General features: G+C 43.6%; 1 protein-coding gene across 7 annotated transcripts in view; it reads right to left on the bottom strand.

Annotated features, from left to right (window-relative positions):
- The window catches only part of LOC309451619 (PH and SEC7 domain-containing protein 3-like), a 112,821-nt gene that overhangs the window by 13,399 nt on the left and 77,464 nt on the right, over positions 1 to 21,958 (bottom strand). For 6 of the 7 annotated variants that reach the window (XM_082075494.1, XM_082075496.1, XM_082075495.1 and 3 more), the window contains 5 exons: positions 15,477 to 15,670; positions 12,925 to 12,995; positions 6,502 to 6,659; positions 5,498 to 5,642; positions 1,631 to 1,774 (listed from right to left, as the gene is read on the bottom strand). In XM_082075494.1, the coding sequence (XP_081931620.1) occupies positions 1,631 to 1,774; positions 5,498 to 5,642; positions 6,502 to 6,659; positions 12,925 to 12,995; positions 15,477 to 15,670 (712 nt within the window). Of the gene's footprint in view, positions 1 to 1,630; positions 1,775 to 5,497; positions 5,643 to 6,501; positions 6,660 to 9,286; positions 9,362 to 12,924; positions 12,996 to 15,476; positions 15,671 to 21,958 lie in introns of those variants that run through there. The other variant, XM_082075497.1, reaches the window with a different exon arrangement.

Here is a 21,958-nt window from a genome sequence, read left to right as displayed (position 1 = left end):
TTCCTAGTTTATAAGAGAGATGTCCAGCAAAGTGCCTCTCCTTGTCAGCTCCTTGCTCACCTATCTTAGAAAGTTGTGGTCAATGCACTCCAGAAACATAGTGGATTGCTTGTGCACCGCTGTATTATCACTCCAGCTGATACAGGGGTGCTTAAGATTCCCCATGAGGACCAGGGCCTTAAACCAAAAGTTTCCTTCCATTTTTTTTAAAAAGGCCTAGCAGACATCCACCACATCACCACCCGTCTTGGTGTGCCCATTAATCCTGACTCACAACCTCTCAGCTGGCTTATCACCCTTCCTTAAGGCAGTTTCATGTGTACCTGCTACTCACATAAACAGGACTCCCCCTTCTTGCCATCCCTGTCTGTCCTTTCTAAAAAGCCTGTATCCATTCATGGCAGCACTTCAGTGATGTGAGCTATCCCATCACCTCACTTCAGGCCTGTTTTATTGATTCTGTAGTCTGTCCTGTTCACATAATTGTGTACGCTTTGCTTGCCAGGCCTGTCCACCACCTCCTTATCTGACTGCTGGTCACATAATTTCAGGTATATAGGATGTGGAAGAAGAACCTCACCCACAGTGTTTCCTATACAAAAGAAAAGCAAAACGTCTATACAAAACACTTCATGCAATGCAGCTACAGGAAAGTCAAACACAATGCAAGAGTCAAAACCTTTTGCAAAAGTACACAACTACAGTCAAGCCCAGAAGTAAAAATAGCTCCTCCAAAAGAAACTCATATAACACATGGCAGGAGGCTTACTTCAGTTCTGGAGGCTTGTGTTGCTCCCAGGATCTACTCTGGTGGTCTTTCTGACTTTCCTGCTCTTTCTCTTCTTCAGACTATGGATTTTCCTTGCCCGGCAGTGCCTATTTAAAGTACAATCCCTTCAGACCCAGGCAATATTGACTCACTGTTCTGGGGGAAAAAGCTCAAAGGTGCAGTCATGAAAAACACAAGGCATCTGCTGGGTTGCCGATGCCATCCCATACAGCCCCACAGTGTGGCAGACACCATGATTGATCAAAGCTGCTGCCAGATATTCAGAAAAATCTCCTAATGCAGCCACCTAAGTGGCATCACTCAATCCTGTGATCTCTAATGCTATCCTTTCCTGCACATCCTGACATCCAGTTCACTGGTACACAACACAAATGGCTCTGATGAGGCATACCTGTGGCAATAACTTTAGAAGAGAAGTTCCTTCAGAACTGTGGAAGACAATTATCATGATCTGCATTACTGCAGAATGCAGTCATTCTGTGAAGACTGAGGTGCCAACACGCTAGGCAACACATAATCTTAAAACACAAGACAGTTCCTGCCTGAAAACCCTATCATCTCTTCAGATAGACATATGAGGCAAGGACAGATTATCACATTTTCTTCCTCCACTTTACAGATGAGGAGCTAAATTCATGGATAAGGTCACAGGAAGTCCTTATCCAAAAGAGGACTCACATCGCAGCTTCTGGGACCGCTGCGACACATTTGTCTAACAAGAACATACTCCTTGGTAAAGTAAGGTGAAAAATGCAGAACTTTAAGACTGTACCCTAAGTGTAAGACCAGCTGCCCTGTCCATACCCAAAAGATAAAATTCGGAATGGTTCCCAAACATACCTCAAACTCCAGATAGTGGTCCTTCAGTTTGTAATCATCTACTTCCTTGCCTTTAAGCTTCTTGTCAGGAGGATAGGAGCGATGTTCAGCGAGCTCAGTGGAGATCTGCTTCAGCTTAGCTTCATGGGACTTCAGCTGTTCATCCTTCAGAAACACATTAGGCACTTAAGTGACAGATAAGCAAAGGAACACAGAGAGATCCTTGTACAATAATACCAAGTAGTTTCTTTTTCTTTCTCTCTTTCTTTCTCTCCTTCTTTCCTTTAACTAATTTTAATTAGATTGATAAGGTTTGTTATCCCAGAGCTCTGTCCCCAACGGCCCTCTCAAAGGCACCCAATCCAAGTGGCCAAGTTTACAGAAAAACTCAGCACCTACCAGACGCCACTGGGAAGGATAGCAAACCTGTCATCCCTTGCCTTGCTGAGAGCAACAGAACCACCTTGCTGCAGAACACTACTGACAATATGACACTTCTGCTCTAATACATTTTTCTGGCAAATTGATGAAGGCTGTTGTGTATGCAGTCAGATCAAGCGCAGAATGAAACCCTGCCTCAGGTCTTTGCAATGTAAAAGTAATTCCTTCCAGGACAGAAAGGGCATAGAGACAGAGCCGAACTTCAATTTCTGGGCTACCAAATGCTCTCTGGTCCATTTGTTCAGAAGAACACAACACATCCGGAAGAAAAAGGCTGTCCGGTCCCCAAAAGGTATCTTGTTTTGCTAAGCTGCTACCAGTTTTTATTCTGCTGTGCAGCTGGAGAAAGTGAGGAGTTGCTAACCCCCTTGCTAGGCAATTTCCTTTATCATAATCCCAGGCCTACTCACTTCCTCCAGTCCATCTGTCAGCTAACCTTCTCTCAGCTCAGAAGACTTCCAGCTCCTGCAGCATGGCCTTCTGGCCATTTCTAGGCTTGGATCTGAAATTATGTTTGAATTAGGTAAATCCAAAATATTGATATGATGATGCAGATCTCAGCGACTTAGAGTCATTAACAGCAGGCAGCACCCAGCTCAGCTCCTGTGGATGCACCAAGCCTCAGAGGAGGGGAGCGCTGCCAGTCGCTGTATGCCCATGGTGTGGCTGTGCAGCTTCAGGCTGAGCTTGGATGTGCCTACACTGCACTGTGAGTCACACCAGGGACAGAGCCTCTCAGCTCACTAAGCTGGAGCTGCAGAAAAGAGCAGAAAGGGGGAAAACTTATACAGTGATAGCCGAGCCCCAGCTAATCTTGTGTTTCAATTATTTTGCAAGAGAACTAAAGAAATAAAGATGTGGGATAGTATCCCCCTGCCTGTAAGCGGTAGGGCTCAAGCCACTTGCTACTGGCTGCCAAAAATTCTTTTTGCTGTTAGTAACTACCCTGGATCTGCTTCCTGTCTCTATTAGTGCCCAAGCACTCTTTACATTGTGCTGAATCCCTGGTCTCAGTGACATCCTGTTGCAGTGAGTTCTACAGCTTGATGACAGGAGGTCTTTGAGCAGCTATTAATTCAGAACTTGTAATTTCCAGGGCAGCAGCCCTTTGGAGCTTTTGTGTGTGAATGTGCATTCTCAGAAATAAGGAAAAAATAAAACAAAAAACAACCCTAGTAGATCTTTTCCAGATTGGTTGTTCCTTTATATATAGCTTTGTCACATATCTCTTCAGTTTGACTAACGTCAGACACTGATCTGCTTTTGAAAGCAAACTTGGTATGAAGATCTCTTGCACAACCTGTCATGTTCAGCCTTTCTCCCTTGCCCATGTTACGTTCTCACTGCATCCCAACTTCTTCTTGAGCAGGAATGAGTACTTTGAAGAAGTCCATCACAATTCAGCCCACAAAATCCGAAACACCAACCACAGGGATTGAACGTTTCATATTTTTTGTCTGCCAAATGAGAAGCAGCCTGCTGGCAGCTTTTCCACACTGACAGATAAAAGCAGACATGTTTCTCCTTGTCTTTGATTTTATGTGCTTTGAACACTTAACATTCTTCTGCCTTTAGCTAATACACCATATCTTATTCCACTTTCCGTGTCTGCCCTTCCTCAAGACACAAACCACAGGGCTGTGTTCTATTTTTTTCCTTTCTAAATTAAAAGGAAACAATGAGACTAGGAAACAACTTGCTAAATGGAACAATCACACAGGACAACAAGTAAAAAGGATTTTTTGACTGACTGAGAGTAAATTACTGAAGCCTCATACACTATTTTATAAAAGGTATGCATGAGCAAAAAGGTAAAACCACAAAGATGAGACAAGTTAGTATTATTCTGTATAAGCCATGTTTTAAACTTTAACCCAGAATAGAAGCTGGAAAGTCGGTCACCACATTGTAAGAAGAAAGGCTACTGCCATGCAGAAGGAAAAAGCAGGGGCGAAATAAAAAAACCCACCCCCTTAGAGAAATGCAGATTATGAGATAGCTGTTTCTGACGAGTGTTGCTAAGCTATAAAGATGGCAAAAAAAAAATCATTTAAGAAGCAAACCAGAATGGGCAGATGACTTTAAAAGCTACAGGTGTCCGCTCATAAAGTAGACACCTGGGACTCAGATTTTATCACCTCTGCCACTCTGTCAACCTGATCAATGCAATCAATAGGGAGGTTATCCTCCCCCTCTACCCTGCCCTGGGGAGGCCACATCTGGAGTACTGTGTTCAGTTCAGGGCTCCCCAGCTTAAGAAGGACAAGGAATTACTGGAGGGAGTCCAGCTGTGGGCTACAAAGATTATTAGGGATCTGGACTGTGTTTCTTATGAGGAGAGACTGAGAGAGCTGGGTCTGTTCAGCCTGGAGAAGAGAAGGCTGAGGGTGAATCTTACCAATGCTTAGAAATATCTCAAGGGTGGCTGTCAAGAGGATGGGACCAGACTCTTTTCAGTGGTGCCCAACAATAAGATGAGGGGCAACAGGTACAGGCTGAAGCACAGGAGGTTCCATCTGAATATGAGGGAAAACTTCTTTACTTTGACGGTCACAGAGCACTGAAACAGGCTGTCCAGAGAGGTGGTGGAGTCTCCTTCTCTGGAGACATTCAAAACCCGCCTGGACACATTCCTGTGTGACCTGCTCTGGGTGAACCTGCTTTAGCAGGTGAGTTGGACTACATGATCTCCAGAGGTCCTTCCAACCCCAGCCATTCTGTGATTGCGTGATTCTGTGATTGTGTTCCTGCTGGTGCAGGATGAATTGCAGACATGCATCACAGCTCCAAAAGTACACAGAGCTATGGGCACAAGCATCAGACACAACCAGCCTGAAACAAGCAGAAGTAGGTGGTTTTTGTGCAGGAAGTAGTAGAACTGTGAAACCCCCTTCCACAGGATGTTGTGGAAGCTAAAAGCTTATATGATAACATGGAGAGACCAAAGACATTCACGTAAGAGATGGTTTATAAATACACATTACACAGGAAATCCCTGAGTTGATAAAGGTTGGAGTCCAGAAAAGTATTCTAGGAGAAATATATCAGCTTTCGCCTTTTATGACCCCAATAAGCCAAAGACCAAGAGTATGTCCATTTCTTCTGAAATGAGTCACAATCAACACTCAAATTCATAAAAACACCAGTCACTATTGGAAGCCTCCTCTGCAGAGCCATAATTGCAGGTTGAAAATTCTACGGCTGGTACTACCGAACACTGGTGATAGTTTCTTTTCTTCAAAAATACAAAACAATCATATTCAAGTCTGCTCTTTTCCTCGCCCAACTTCAAATCCAGCATCAGGAAAAGAGCAGAAATGTTCCATGCAAGCCTCCTTCTAGGAATGCCAGTGGTGACTGCCACAAAACAACACCAAGGACCACTGTCCAGTCTCCAGCCAGCCAGAGAAATCACCACCATCTACCCTCTATATAAAACCACCTCACCTGAGACAGTTTTGTTGTGGTGGCTGGCAGAAGTGGGCGACTGAACTTTTTCTGAGAGCCAATTGCCGCTGGAAATGGTGGTGCAGAGAAGACAGCAGCCACACAGTTAATCTTGTTGATCCAGGTCTGCATTTCTTCTTGGCTCCTGGGGAAGAAACACCTGTTAAGCATGTGTTGACTCAGCCTCCCCTACTTATTTCCCACCCCTTCAATGGCATTTTAAAAGCGAGAATAACCAAAACTGGACAAGTCTCAGAATTTGCTCAGTCTTCTGGTCTTCACAAGTGGTTAGTGTCAGGTGTCTCATTGCAGGCTGGCTTGTGCCATAACCCTAGCATGCATCTTTTGCTAATCCAATCCAAATGACATAGGTGACAGCGCCAACCAATGCCCTGATTCAGACGCATGTCCTAAGGTCTCGGCTGTGATGGACACCACAGATCTCTAGAAGATTTCACATGGATCTCTGTAGAAATGGGCTCATGCACAAGACTGATGTGTTTTTAATGTCAGAAGCAAAATGCAGGTCATCTGTTTGTTCTGTCTGGATATCAGAGCCTGAAGAATTTAATCAAATTGTTCTTGTATTAAGTAGTAACTTTGTTTCTGACCCAAGTGTATCTTCTAAAAAGACATCTGGCTAGGACTTGACATCAGGAGACAGACAATCCAAAACTGCCTTTGGTCATTTGTTTCAATGATTAATCACCCTGACTGTTAAAAGTTTGTGCCTTGTTTCCAAATTGAATTTCCTTTAACTTCCACCTGCTGCATCTTGTTGTGCCTTTCTCAGTTAGATTAAAAAGCCTCTTAAAACTTCATGTTTCTTTCTCATGAACTACTTGTGCACTCTAATCAAATCATTATTTAATCTTATTTCTGATCAAATAAACAGATTGAACCTCTTAAGCCTCTGCTCTAACCTGCCCATGCATTAATTTACCCCTCCTTCAGCACTGCTTTCTTTTCTCAACAATTGGCACAAATCAGAAGAGAGCACTTACTGGGCTTGGAAAAGCAGGACCCTCCAATCTGCTGTTTTAAGCTTGAGGACGTTGGGTTTCTTCTCATAGTCTGTTGCTTTGGATGCCAGCGCATGATGCACACTGACTGCATTCTTCAGATCTTCCTCCGACAAAGCCTTTTCTGGCTTATATTCATCCTGCAGGAGTTAAGAGGAAACATGGCATCTTATTTCTCCATGTGCTATTCCTTTTTCCTTAACCTTTCTTTTTCTTTCTCTCTCTTATTTTGATCTCTTTGCACAGCAACGTAGTTCCACTACCTGCTTGACAGGAAAAGGGACAGACAGGGATTATTAGACTGTCACAACAGCTGTGGACTATTTGTCTTCATTTCAAGAGTCCTTCACGGCCAGTTCCCCACCTCCATTGCTCAGCTGCTGGTTCCTGCTGGGGTTCTCAGCCTCCACAGCTCAATTTTTATTTTTCTCAAACAACTACGTTTGTAAGTCCTCCTAGGCAGGCACTCACACAGTGGAGAAGCCTCCTTATCAGTCTCCACAAAGCAAATATGGCAATGTTCTTCAAGTCTGTCTGCTCATGGCCTACAAATGGCAAGCACAGCACCATCTAGGTTTCTGACAGAACAGTATCACTCTTAAAAGCAAATGACAAAAGCAGGGAGTCAAACTCCTCTGGGTTGAAAGCATCAGCCTGGGAGCAGTCTTTGGCCTCCTGACTGACAGAAGCTGGATAAGGGCACAATCAGGGTGTAGACACAAGTTCAATTTAAAGACCACCTGACTATAAGTGGCTTGGGAGAGCCAACAGCTTTTTTAAGGAAAAGTCACTTGCCAGCAATGCTACATATGCAAAGTTTCTGAAGGAGAGGCCAAAGCTGTCTGCAATTGACTCCATTTGTCCCCCTTAGTATAATACATCACAAAAATAAATTTCTTCTGAAAAACCCACCAAGGGATGGGGTTTGACGAGGCAAAACAGAGAAATAATTCCCTGCAGGTGTGATAATTACTGATCCCTCCACTTGAACACAAGAGTTAGGAGATGGGGTTTAGCAGGAGAGCGCAGGTTGCAGACCATGTGCAGGGACAGCAATAGCCATCCAGAGAGGCACCCACCCCGGAGAAGAGCTTGTTAACATGCAAGAATTGGTTTACATGACTTACCTGGCAGCATACAGACCAGGGTTGCAGCCAGAGGCAAATACACTGCTGCTCAGATACTTCACCAGAGGAAATGCAACTAATCAGCTACACTGTTGCAGCACTATCTCCACTTGGAGTCAGACAAGGGCACAACCCACCACAGATCTGGCAGGCCTGCAGAGCACTGATGCACCAATGACCAACAGGTAGCCTTCAACCTAAACATCTGTGACATTAGGGGTTTTCAAGGTCTAGTAGTGAGTGAAGCCGAATGTCCTTCCTCTCTCCATAGACTCATAGAGTGTCCTGAATTGGAAGGGACCCACAAGGATCATTGAGTCCAACTCCTGTCCCTGCATAGCACAACCCAAAAATTCACACCATGTGTCTGAGGGTGTTGTCCAATCACTTCTTGAACCCTGGTCAGGCTTGGGGCCGTGACACCTCCCTGGGAGCCTGTTCCAGTGCTCCACCACCCTATGCGGGAAGAACCTTTTCCTAATGTCCAACCTAAACCTCCCCTGGCACATCTTCCTGCCATTCCCTCAGGTTCTGTCATTGGTCACCAGAGAGAAGAGATCAGCACCTGCCCCTCCTCCTCCTCTTGTGAGGAAGCTGTATGCGCCATGAGGTCTCCCCTCAGTCTCCTCTTCTCCAGGCTGAACAAACCAAGTGACTTCAGACACTCCTGATTTGGTTTTCTCTCCAAACCCCTCACCAACCTTGTGGCCCTCTTCCGGACACTCTTAATATCCTTTTTATCCTGTGTTGCCCAGACCTGCACACAGTGCTCCAGGTGAGGCCGCACCAGTGCAGAGCAGAGCGGGACAATCACCTCCCTCACCTGTCTGACAACACTGTGCTTGATGCACCCCAGGACATGGTTGCCTGGAGTCTCAACAAGCTTTGAAAGGATCTCCATATCGTTATGGACTTTGCCTACTCCCACTCAGGGCACTCTCTAAATCTTCTTCAAGGAATATTTGGGAGAGTCTCTAGCTGAAGGACAAGAACTGGAGGAGGCTGTCCAATGTCTGGCCTAGCCCCATCTTGCAGAGGGAGGAAGCAAGACCCCAGAGCAGACCCCCTTCCTTCATAGGTTCAAAATCTGACTTATCTGGTGGTAATCTGGGGGGAAATGAGTGGATTTACTGTCTAGGGAGAACTGAGAAAACTTCAAGCCCAGGAAATGAACTTAGGCCTCAGAAACATTACATTCTGGCCTTCCTCAAGTTACTGCCTAGAGACAGTGTTTGGGAATAAAACTTCTCTAACAACAGTGTCAGCTATCATGTCACCTGTTGCCTCCCAGCTTCCTCTGTGAGATGCATCCAACATCCATAAACTGCTCTGGCGTATGAACCTGCTCCAAGAAGAACTCCACATTTGGGCAATCGCAGAAGCAGTACTGGCTGAGAACACCTCCTTTCCGACACTGAGCGTTCATGACAATCCTTACTAATCCCACCAGATCAGATGGCTGCAACCTACCTTGACAGCTGAGGCTCTGCCAGCTTCTCTAAAGGCACCAATCGGCGTACCAGAAATGTCTCCACATAGTTGGGCAGCCTCAGAGAAAGCTAGAAGAATGTGACTCTGCTGTCAAAATTCCTCCTCTAAGGCCTGCAGCTCTTTTAACTGGCAGGGAATGCTAGCGGAGCAGGAACATCCGTATCTCCTATGCCATCAAGGATAGTACATGCTCTGATGGACTAGGTGTCAGCATGGAGGTTGAGCTGAAATGGAAAGCAACTCACTGAAGTTAGACTGAGACAGTGGCAAGAAATATATGAGGAGTCAGAAAGGAACTGCTACCTCTCTATCACCTGAAGGCTGATGTGAGTGCTGTACGCAACGCAATGACATGCTGAATTCATCTTTATCAGATTCCTGGAGAACGACTTTCCCACATTCTGCTAACCCAAAGTCAGCATGTTTCTAAATCCATTTTTGATAGACCAGAGAATGGCATTTGTTTTTTTATCAGTTAATGTATTGTGAGTGGATATTTCTGCTAAGTTGCATGTGATGGCTGCAACATTCTCTTTCAGAGAGTCTCGTCACTGAATACATCATTCTGGCCTTTCTCTCTTTCTTAATATATATTTTAATAGAGGAAACACATTTGAGAAAAGTTATATAAAAATACTTGAAAGTTTGCAAGATTATGAAGTGCCACATCAAAGGGCAAGATGTTGCAAACCTCACAGAAGAGTCCAAACAAAACGCAAAGGTCCATGTCTTGCACAGCTCGCCCAGAAGCAATTCCTAGCAAGAAAGCGAGGTCAGCCTTGTGTCTTCTTACAAACCTCTTTTCTGTATGCACATCACATTCTATGTCAGTCTAGTAAACAGACATTCTGTCAAGCTCCTACTTTGCAATTTCCTCTTGCTATGAACAGAGGGCAGGAAATTAACCTTGGCCTGAGGATGCCCAGACACAGGGCCAACATGCCAAACATGTCAAACCTCTCATTTTATATAATACTGTGCAGACATGTTCAGTTGGCTAATTGTGAACACTTCCACTGAGGCGTGCCCCGCTCGTGGCCTCTGTGCTCACTAACTCAGAAATCATCTCTCTTAAATAATTCATTTTAAAATAAAACAATATGCAGAACAGCAATTAGCACTGGAAAACCTCCAAGGGGTAAAAAAAAAAGTAAAAAAATGTGGGCACGGAGACAAGACTGCCCAGGTAAACTCCCCAGTAGTCACCACCATTTAGAAACCACTCTCATACATGGATTTTCACAACAAAACAATGAGAACTGGACAGGTAGGCAAACAGAATGACAGCAGAACTGGAATCATAATGCCTACTGGGGGAATCACAGCTGCTGTGAACAATTAATATTTATATTACAGCAGTGTCTTGAAGGAACAAATCTGAGTTACAGATAAACACAGAAAGCAACAGTGCAGAGCTTTGTACATGTGTTTGTGTGTATACAGCAGCCAGAACAGTGAGATTTCTCTCTTCCCTGCTTGAGCAGCACTTAGTGCAATGAAACCATCCTCACAGATGTTGTCTCCACAGATATAAAGATAACATACAGATAATGAGAGAAAGAGCAAAAATGTGTGTGCACATCTGTGAATGCACCCTGCCCTATAGCACCCCACAATCAGGAGAGAAAGCAAACAGCAGTAAGGAAATCCTTTGCCGACTACTGCTAGAGCAATGCATTTCTACAAAGAAATCAAGCAGTTCAAAAATGTGCCTGAACTTTCTAAAATTAGGATAATTTCAATCTCCCGTTATGTCGCAAAAGTAAATGACAGCTCAGCAACTCTAACTGTAACAGTTTGGTGTACCTGTGTATTTTAAAACCATGGTGCCCTCAACTTCTGCGATACCATGTCCCTAACAGAGCGAGGTTTATTTCAGGGGTGAAGCAAAGCCCTGCTAGACCTCCTGGAGCTGAAGAGAAAGCAGAGGATGCTTCATAGCTGCAGCATGAGGCACTGTAGCTGAGCAGGGGCTGGAGGCATGCTGGGGAGGGTGCCCCATCCCTCTGGGAATTAATCATGTCCCATCAGGCCCCTCTGTCAACCTTTTATGGTACTAAAGTAAAAGCCTCGCTTGTCACTGTGCTACAGCAAGGTGGCTTCAGCACAAGAGTCTTCAGGTCCAAGTGGAAGAGCACAGCTTTGCAGAATAACCACCCTGTAATCACTGAATTAAAGCGCTGTGACAAGTGCAAGATACACAAGTAACAAACAAATAAGAACTCCAGCAATGAATTTCATTCTGCAAAGATGCAGTCAGATGTGAAATTACTCTCCTGCTCTCCAAACGATGGAGGGTGAGAGTGGGGAGAGCACCATTCTGTAGAAAATTTGCATGCTGCATCAGCATCTCTACATTTTTTCAAACAGAAAGTGTTTTAAACTAATATGCCTGTGATGCTCATAAAAGTATTTAATTAAGACTAAAATAGACAATATCTCCTTTTTTCTCCTTGAAAGCTTATTAATCCCCCCTCAAAGATCAAATAAGAAATTAATTAATGTGTTATGGAGAAGGAGCATTCTTACTTCTTAGGGAACCAGGCAGTCTTTTCAGGTGAACAATAAAGATGACTTGTTTCAGAAATCAAAGGAGGTGATTCCATTTCACCCAGGAAAAGGCAAGTACAAAGCTGCCATGAAGGCCACTGTACTAAAGTCTGAACTGCTGCCAGTAAGAGGACAAGAGGGAAGGCTCATCTGCAATTCAGTGTTTCAGCTTCAGTTGTTTTGCCTGTTTCAGGATTTCAAGTCCTCTCAAAAAGCTACTGCACTCAGAGCATCCACCTTGTAAACTTCATGCTGTAAGAATTTGATCCAAGCCACACTCTTCTCAGAGACTACCCAGATTGGCTCCAGTGAAAGCAACAACTTCAGAAACCCAACAGCAGGGAAGGAGCAGGGAAGGAGGAAACAACAGTGTGTATTTGAATCTGTGCTCCTGATAGCTGGAAAACACAGTGAGAATGTAAAAGACTTTCAAACAAGCATACTTCTATAATACAGGGTAGTCTGGACAAATACCACCTTTCATGAATGATTCACCAATCTACTTAGCTGCTACCATTTATTTGATTTTGACGGTTCTGACTCATATGTTGCATTTCCAAGAGTATAGTAAAAACTGTACCACAATATACTTAAGCTTGTACCAGAAGACTTGAAGGGTTTCAGCTGACATTTTTTTTTAGACTTCTTGCTGTCAGGAAGCAAGGTTTGTTAGAAACCAATGTATCATCTTGCTTGAGGGAAAGAAAAAATCTTTTTATCCTTCCATTTTACTGTGGAGAAGAAGCTGCATATGCTACCAAGACCAAGCTGCCATTCATTTGTATTGCATCTTGTCTTGTGGGCACTGCAGAAAAGTCTACTATGAAAAGATGGGAAAGGAGGACAGCCTTACAGGAGAGGAAGTCACACATATGAAATGCAATGTTAAAAGGAGCCTAGAAAAACTCATGAAAGACACAGAGAGATGATGCTGCCTTCGCTGGTGAAACTGGCTATTTTTTCAGACATGAGTGACAGCAATGGTAGAGACTGGAATTGATAAGGTGCATATGTCGATGGGGACAATGGATCTGAACTTGAAAGTGTGAAGAGAGGGAGGGTGCCAATGGAAGGATTCATGTCTGAATATGTGTTTAAACTGGGTGGCAGGGCAGGGAGAGCAGCTACACCGTGTGTCAGAGGGAAAGGAGCCTGGAGGTGGGTTGTGAAAGCAGAGAGGATGCCTGCTGCTTTATCCCTCTTTAATTAGTTTCCAAAAGACAGTGATTTCCCCTACCTTCTGCAAGTATAGGACTGTTCCCTTCAGCACAGCATAAAAGGTTTTCCAGCCTCGTTTTCCCCGGGGAGCTGCAAAGAAAACAAATGAAAACCCATTTAACTCAGATCCATTTTTACACTTTGTCTAGGCAACAGGAGATCTACATTAGTCCTGTGTTAAACCTCTTTTGTTACTCTCATTTTCAAAGGACAATGCAACTCAGCGCACCACCTGCACATACCTGCTGTGTGAGAGAGTAATAAAACAGCCCTGACGACAGCCCTGGACTGGATCAGAAGTAAACAGCAGCAATGCAGAAAGCAGGCCAGAGAGATCCAGCCTTTGTGTTCTTGCAGGTAGGCAGATAGTGCTCCTACACAGCTAGGTCTGAGCTCTGCACTGTGGCAGTTTCAGAAGGAAACATGCCACAGCAAGCTGGCAGGCACTGCTCAGCACCAATGGGACACTGCTCAGAAAGCAGTGCCTCTCAAGAGCATTCTTCCTTCATGCTGCTGCTGCACACCCAAGCTGGTGCTGAGCAGTCAGATGGCTTCTTGGTCCTTTCCCTTCTTCCTGTAGCCACAGGGGAAGGAAAAGAAGAGGAAGGAAATGGTAGCCAAGCAAAATTGTAAGAAAAAAATACGCCCCTCAAGAAACCTGAAGTCAGTTAGAGGCTGGAGAACATAACAGAGACAACATATCCAGCCTACTCATTCCTAGAAAAAATCAGTGGGGAAAAAAAAAAAATAAAAGTGGATTTAGCATGAAGGCTGCTGTTTGAAATTCAGTTGCAATAGAGGGAGGGAAAGCACAGGCTGTATGGTCAGAGTGCCAGAGACTAGAAGCCTGCATCTAAGCTCACTCTCTACCAAGCCTGCACTACCGACTAGCAATCACTTGCCTCTATACTGAAATTAATAACCCAAGCACGACTAAAGCATCACCCTCAGAAAGGCATTCTATTCTGATCTGAAGACAGTAAGCAACGGTGAAGAGGTTGTTAGTCCTTTGCTCCGTAGGTTAATCATTCTCATCTCACATGACGGGCCTTATTTCTGATTGGCATTTGCTTGGTTCAGCTTCCAGGCATTGGCCCCTGTTACATCCTTCTCCTCTAGACAGCCTAAGTGCTTTAGCCCTCAGTACTCCTTTCCTGAGAAAATACATACAGAATGCTAGCACATCACTTCATTAGCCATCCCACACAAGCTGATCTCTGACCTACAACAACTGCATTAGAAAATGAAATATTAAAAGGTCTATCTAACTTTAAAAAAATGAGTTTCACTTTATTTGCAACTGGAAAGTCAGAATGTAACTTTTTCAAGAGCTGCATGACAATGAGAGACAGACCTCTAAGATGTACAGGAACTTCTGAAAACATAGCCCTAATTACATTACGCATAAAAGGATTATCCACAAAATGCCAGCATCTAGTGTGCTGAATAATGAGCAATTCTGATTACTTATAATTAAATAAATAATTTAATAAAAGCAACTAGACACAATTACTTATTAAGGTTAAATGAACGGAAGTTTAATAAAGAGGAGCCTATTCAGAGCATCCAGTCATCACGAAGAACAAGGTCAGCTTGATTTCAACATCAGTTTGCATTTAGTTGTCCAGCTGTCAGCCTTCAGTTTGAAAACACCAACCTCCAGTTGTACCTTCTAAAATATACTAGCAAAACATGCAAATACTAAAGAGCTTAGCCCAGCCAGGAGAGAGTTGCAGTTACTGGAAACCCATCACAAAGTCAGACTTTGCCTTCAGGATTCAACCCAACAGTGTAGCTGAGTAGCTGATCAACAATGATCAGGGAAAATACAGATGCTCTGAGTAGCCTCTGCTGTTTCCAAGATCAATAGAAAACAAGCAATTGAAGATATCCAAACAACAAAACACACACAGGTGAATCAGAGGCCATCAATAATTAGTTTACCACAAATGGAAGCAGGACAAGAAGGAACGGAGATAATTACAGTAAGCAACAGACACAGCAGGTTTATTACAAAAAAGGGACAGGGAAGAGGTGCATGGCATCAATCTGGCTCTAACCAAAAGCTGACGAACTTCACTGAGTATGTGACCCAAGGCTAGGAAAGCAGGGAAGGGAATGGTGACAGCATTTTCCAAGCAGAGATGAAGAACAGTCTTTCTTTAAAGACAGACCCAGAAGGAAGGGGAGATTTTAAACAAGCTGGTGTCACATAATGAAAACAAGAATTATGAAACTACTACAGAACGGCTACAGTAATTCACTTCAAATTGTTTTCTTTTCTGTAAACCATGAGATTCATTTTATTTTAGCACAAAAAACTCACAATGCTCTGCTGTACTGTATCACTCATTATGTTCAAGCATTAGAGCTGCTGCAAATGGAACTGAACATTGTAAATCTTGGCCTAATAGTGAGAATGTGATAATCCAGTTGCTGTGTTGTTTGTTATTGCAGCAATTTCCCCTAAAGAAGCAGCACTATTTGCCTTAAGATGCACAGCAGCTTATTTTAAGTGGCATTATACAGAGATAAGAAGAAAATGAGATGTTAAGGGTGAAAGATACTCACTTTTCTTTCCATCCATATCCGCATGGATTTTCCGAGCCAGAAATCCAGTTTTATACACAGCAGCATTGGGGTCATGTGGAATGTCCAGGAATGGGTTATTTGAGTTGCCAATTCGACTGACAGCCTTTGTCTGGCTCCCATTATCCTTTTCATCCATACCATCTGAGTGAGACTTTTTTTTCTCTTCTTCATCCCTTAAGAAGCAGTGAAAACCAAGTATGAACAAGGGACTGACCAGAAAAGTTTCATTTCAGTAATTCTTGCACACTCCTTATCAAAACATACGTCTCTCTTTAAAGGAAGTCCTATTTAGAGAGAAACCTAGACATATACCAAACCACAGTCAGATTATAGCAAAGCTTCGGTTCACCTCCTTGACCAGCACAGGACATAGGAGACGGATTTTCAAAAAAGCCTGAGTTTTCCTTTTACGGTCTCAAAAGGCATGATTTCAAGACTGTTCTGTGTCCTCCAACTTCACACATTTTTAATTCCACTTATTTGAGTGCTAAAATAGGAAATATTTGCCTGCTGGGCTCTCCTGAAAAATCTCAAATTTCTTCATAATTTCACATGTAGATGAAAATAATTAGATCACCGCAGATCACTGTGGCTTACTCCTTAACTTAGCATATGAAACAAACTCTACCTCCTTTTCTTTATTTTCCTCCACAGACTAGCACAAAAGTAGTAATTCAAAAACACAAAACTACACAAGGTGTATTACGTTATCTGTATTTTAGAAACAAAATGCTGCTCTAAATGTTTCTTATTAGGGCAATGTATTCAACAGTTCTTGAGGACAACAATGCAACCCATTTCAGCAAGTCACAAGCATTGCCTGACTAATAAATGCCTTTTTACTCATCACAGCCGAAAGCAAAAAGGACAAGGAAACCTAGGAAACAAAATGCGTCCACCACAAGAGTACAATAAGCCACTGAATCTGGGTGGAGGTATCTGGAGGAACCGCAGTTATTGTCAGATTACAGAATAGCCTGTGTCCTTTGAAGTTCCCACATATACCCCCTCTAGGAAAAGTGTGTCATGGAGGATGAAGGCTTTCATTGGAAAGTCATGGTAGTAATGCTTCTCCTAAAACCAGCGTCTGATTTAAAAAAAAAAAAAACAAACATTATTACTTGAGTAACAATGGCTAATACCAGGGGTGGAGTTCAAGCTGCTGCATCTCACTGGACCTAGATGATCAGCAGAGAGAGCAAGCTCAGGCAGACCTTCCAATCACAAGCATACATTCAAAGGCATTTCAGACAAGGATTAGCAAGACACGTATCAGTCCAAAAGCTCCTTTTGGGGCACACTACAAGCATGTCTGTTTATGGGAATGACCTTCCAAAGAAATGTCCTCCGGAACTGCAGGCAAGAGTGACAATCTGTGTTACCCTGATCTCTGCTGAAATGGTCTTCTGAGGAGCAACTTAGTCTGAGGAGATACAAGGATAATAGACTGGTTTGACAACCAGGAAACCAAATCCAGACACACCGAGGCTGTATTAGTGAACTCAGCAGTGCCAGGGAATGCTCCCAGGAATTGACTTTGATCACCTCGTATTATTTTGTACTTGGCATGGTCTCAGCCCAGCACACTCCCAATTTCCAGACACTGTTTAGGAATCAGCACAGTCAAAGACCTCCCTGACTGACAGCAGGCATCTTCTTTTGGAGGACAAGACTTTTTCATCAGTATGGATATGGATGTAACACGTCAACATTTGGACTGAGAGTCACGCAAAGGTGTCAGTTATTTGATTTAGTTGTAGAGATACAGTCAAGGGGGTGCACCATACCTTCCTGGTGTTGTCTTGCAGTCTTCTCACTAAGAGGAAGCAAACTTTTACCAGAAGACCTAATTCCTGCAAGGGAGAGCAGTCTTTGCATCTTTCAGCTACTCCAGAACAGAGAGATCCATGAAAAACTTTTTGTTGGTCAAAGCAATAAGGATTTCTTCACATATGCTCCCAATTGAAAACATGTGCGAATTTCTGCCAATTTTGATTGTTCCCATCCTTCCTGTGTCTACCACATTTACTAGCTGCTGGCAAGCCCGAACCATTGTGTGATCCTTGTTTCTTAGATGTGCGCCCATTCCAGGAGCAAATTCATAGAATCATAGAATAGTCTGGGTTGGAAGGGACCTTCAAGGGTCATCTAGTCCAATGCCCCTGCTCTCAACAGAAGTCTGTGGTACCTAATCCAGACTAACATCTCTCATGGTGCACAAGCACTGGGGCTAATTTGTCACATTGGAGTGCCTTGTGAATTCTGGGATTTCAGCCAAGGAAGGACACAGTGGATTTCTCCTTGTCAGCAGAGACTTACTGCAGTAAATGGCTTAGCACTTGTTTTTCAGAAGAAGCTATCTCCTCTGGACTACGGGAACGAATCTTATACTGATCAGCTGCTCTGTGGGAATGTACCAGTGCCCTTATCCAGCCAGCCACAAGGGTTGTGGTGAGCAGTCCTGGGGATCCTGGACACCACTAGTGCTGCTGGCAATGCCCTCAAACTCTGCATCTCTTGGGCAGCTATTAAACAGGAATTCTTCAAAAGACAAATGCAGGCAGGGAAGACATGCACAAAATGGCACCTGCTGTCAAGGCTGCTGGTAACACTGAACAAACCTTTAATTGATACTTTAATCTGTCATTGCAAATGTACATCCTTGAGACTCAGAAGCCTCAGGCACTTGTGACAACTGAGTGCTCGGACAACATACATTAGGTCAAGATGCATGACCCAGTCTGTAAGATGCAATTAAGGGAACCAGAGAGGCAAGGGGGACTCATTACAGGGAATGAGAAATGGATGAACAACTGAGAAAACATAACTAAAAGGAGCCTCTATCGGCTTCTGATCTTGAACATGAAACACCAGTGGAAATAAAACCAAGGGATCTGGGACTCACTTCTTTAAATGGGTGGGTGTACTCTTCAATGGACAAAGAACTGGATGGAGGGCCAGGCCCAAAGAGTTGTGGTGAATGGAGTCAGATCCAGTTTGGCAGCTGGTCGTGAGTGGTGTTCCCTAGGACTCAGTACTGGGACCAGTTCTGTTTAATCTCTTTATCAATGATCTTGATGAGGGGATTGAGTGCACCCTTATTAAGTTTGCAGATGACACCAAATTGGGTGGGAGTGTTGACCTGCTGGAGGGTAGGAAGGCCATACAGAGGAATCTGGACTGGCTGGATCATTGGGCTGAGGCCAGTTGTATAAGGTTCAACAAGGTCAAGTGCCGGGTCCTGCACTTGGGTCACAACAAGTCCAGGCAGCGCTACAGGCTCGGGGAAGAGTGGCTAGAAAGCTGCCTGGCAGAAAAGGCATGGGGGTGTTGGTTAACAGCCAGCTGAATATGAGTCAGCAGTGTGCCCAGGTGGCCAAAAAGGCCAACAGCATCCTAACTTGTATCAGGAATGTGATGGCCTGTGTGGCCAGCAGGACTAGAGAAGTGATTGTGCCACTGTACTTGGCACTGGTGAGGCTCCACCTTGAATCCTGTACTCAGTTTTGGGCCCCTCATCATAAGAATGACATTGAAATACTAGAGACAGCGCAGAGGAAGGCGAGGAAACTGGTGAGGGGTCTGGAGCACAAGTCTGATGAGGAGCAGTTGAGGGAACTGGGCCTGTTTAGCCCGGAGAAAAGGAGGCTGCTGTCTATATCCATCTGCCTGAAAGGAGGTTGTAGCATGGATGGAGTTGGTCTCTTTCCAAAGTAGCAAGTGACACGACAAGAGTTGCACCAGGGGAGCTTTAGATTGGATATGAGGAAAAAATTCTTAACTGAAGGGTTGTCAAGCATTGGACCAGGCTGCCCAGGGAAGTGGTGGAGTCACCATCCATGGAGGAGTTTAAAAGGTGTTTAGACAAGGTTCTTAGTGACATGGTTTAGTGCTAGAATTAGGTTATAGTTGGACTTGATGATCCTTGAGGGCCTCTTCCAATTGAAATGATTCTATGATTCTGTTAAATACTCTATGTTGCTTCGGTGATGAAGCATAAGGAGAAAGCAGGACAATTGGGAGGAATTTCAAAGTAGCAAAACAGTTCAGGTACTAGCCTCTGCTGACATAACCCTCCAAACTTGGCTGAAAAGACAGGCCCTGGATAAACTTTATCAAAGATATAACAATATGAGCTTACTCCTCACCAGCCTTTAGGGTACATTGCAAGAAAGAAGAGCTGCAGAAAATTCAGCTGGCCTCTGGATATATAGACCTGAAAAGTGACCTTTGCTTGAAAACCTAGCCTGTGACAGGAGCAACTACCGCCCCATCCTCAGATGGTTCTCACAGATGATTCAAGTCCTGTAACATTCCCAGCACCAAGGCCTCCAGTCATGAGAGAGTAAGAGTCAGAGGTGGAACATACCTGCATGGGTATGTTCAGTCATGCATCTAGTGTCACACAGGCAGAGGTCAGGTCCTTGCCACAGGCAGGCTCAGAGCCTCTCCCTTCCCTTTGGTATGCAAAATAGCAAAATCCTTGTGCCTTTAGGGAAAAAAAAACCCACTCTGATTCCAACACACCTTTCAGCAGCAAAACATCATAATGGTTTGCAGAAGTCTTAAGAGATCATTTGAAGTCTTTGATCAGCAGAGGAAGATCATTCCTGGCCCTGGGTCTGAAGTGATTCCTCTGCTGACACCTCTCTGATAACTGTAAGGGCCTCACAGCTGTGAAACCTCTTGTAGGTCTCACTTGGCATCCACGGAAACTAGCACCTACTAATGTCTGCGCTGCAAGGTACTGGTGACTGGAAAAGGCTACCATCTGTAGAGCTTCTCCAAGACTCTGCTTATGGCACATCATATTTGCAAGGTTTCCAAAAGCAAGGAGCTTCAGTTCTACCTCCCTTAGCTTATCTTTTCAGAAAAGGACTTGCAGGCAGAGCAGTAACCAGGGCACCAGCTGCCCATGAGAACTAGCATAGCAAACCAGGATCTGCTTGTTCTATCACTTGAAGACTCAGCATTGAAACAGCAACGTTTTCCTTCTCAAATAAATGACCACTGACAACTAGAAAGAGTTTGTCTCTTATTCTTAAACATGCAGATTTGAAAAACATGCAAAAATGTAGGTGTTGCCATTTTGGTGAAGAAATAGATTCTTGTCTCTCCCCAAAAAGATCTTATACAAGCAAATTCCATTTTTGTCTTCTGGAAAACAAACAAACAAACAAACAAAAACCAACCAACCAATAACAACAACCAAAAACCAAAAAAACCACCACCCACCACCATTCGGTTCCCTCAGTAACAAAAACATTTCTGTATGTTCTGTGGTCTGATTTGAGGCTCTGCCTTAAAAAACTTTGAAGTCACTAAGCTGGAAAGATAGGGTCAGGGCCTTCATTTTAAAAAGTCTGCTTCATCTCTGCATTTTTTCAACTAGAAAATTTACATGACAAGGGCAAAAAACTGGGTTTATCAATTGGAACTGGAATTAAAAAAATATTCAGATTCGTAACATACAATTATACAAATCTGTGGAACTGATAGCATCTGTATTAGAAAATTGACTTGAGAAACCAGTGGAGAAAAGTTTTGGCATCTTTCCCAAATGGAGGAGAAAAGAAAGGAAAGCCAGGTGATTACTGCCTGACCCCTCTCTAAAACCAATAATGAAGTTTCAAACAGGAACTATCCTGCAACTTGGGAGACAAAGAGTTAATTACAACAGGGAGAGATTTCTCCGTTTGACCTAGAAAAAGGTGAGCTTCAGCGCAGATGTCTTTATAACCACCGTGGTCTCCGCGTCACAGTATGCCTCAGGAAACACAGAAAGGATTTGGCAGCAGCCCTTTCTCACCATCACTGTCTCAATGACCTATTTTGGTTTGGCTGCAAGGAGATGATTTTTCAGTGCAGTGCAGAAAAACAACAAAGAACACACCATGTCTATGCCTAAACTTCTCTGGAATGAAAACTATCATCAGCTAGTCAAAAACCCAAGTGATTCTCCTGAAAACCACACTGTCCTGCTGAGTCAAAGCTTCAAGGATACAACCGGCTCTAAAGCAGCCATTTGTGTTTTTGTAATTTTTTAAGCAGCACTTTGGGATTTAACATGTTAAATTTTAGATCACCATTCAGCCTATTTTAAGATGATGATTTTATTATTATTGTAACACTTAACAGGCATAGACAAAATATTACAAACAATGGAGAACAATAATGTTCACCACTTTTCTATGTAGACATCATGCAAACAAAATATATTTAGCTCTGGTGCGTTTGAAATCATATTAATTTTTCTTCTTCAGCTTAAAGCTGATGATAATCAGTGCAAAAGCCCAAGTATTAGAAACAGCTACAAAACCTGGGCCATAATATTATAGACAACGTGACTGAAGGGATATTAAGGGTTCAACTAATCCATCTCTTTACCTGTAAGGCTGGACCCACTCTCCTTAACTCATTCTGGAGAGAATAACCAGGTCACAAAAATTTCCAGTGAAAGC

This window comes from Streptopelia decaocto (assembly GCF_964273445.1).
Source record: "Streptopelia decaocto genome assembly, chromosome: Z".
In the NCBI taxonomy this organism is placed as follows: domain Eukaryota; kingdom Metazoa; phylum Chordata; class Aves; order Columbiformes; family Columbidae; genus Streptopelia; species Streptopelia decaocto.
This window is presented reverse-complemented; position numbering and strand designations above follow the sequence as displayed.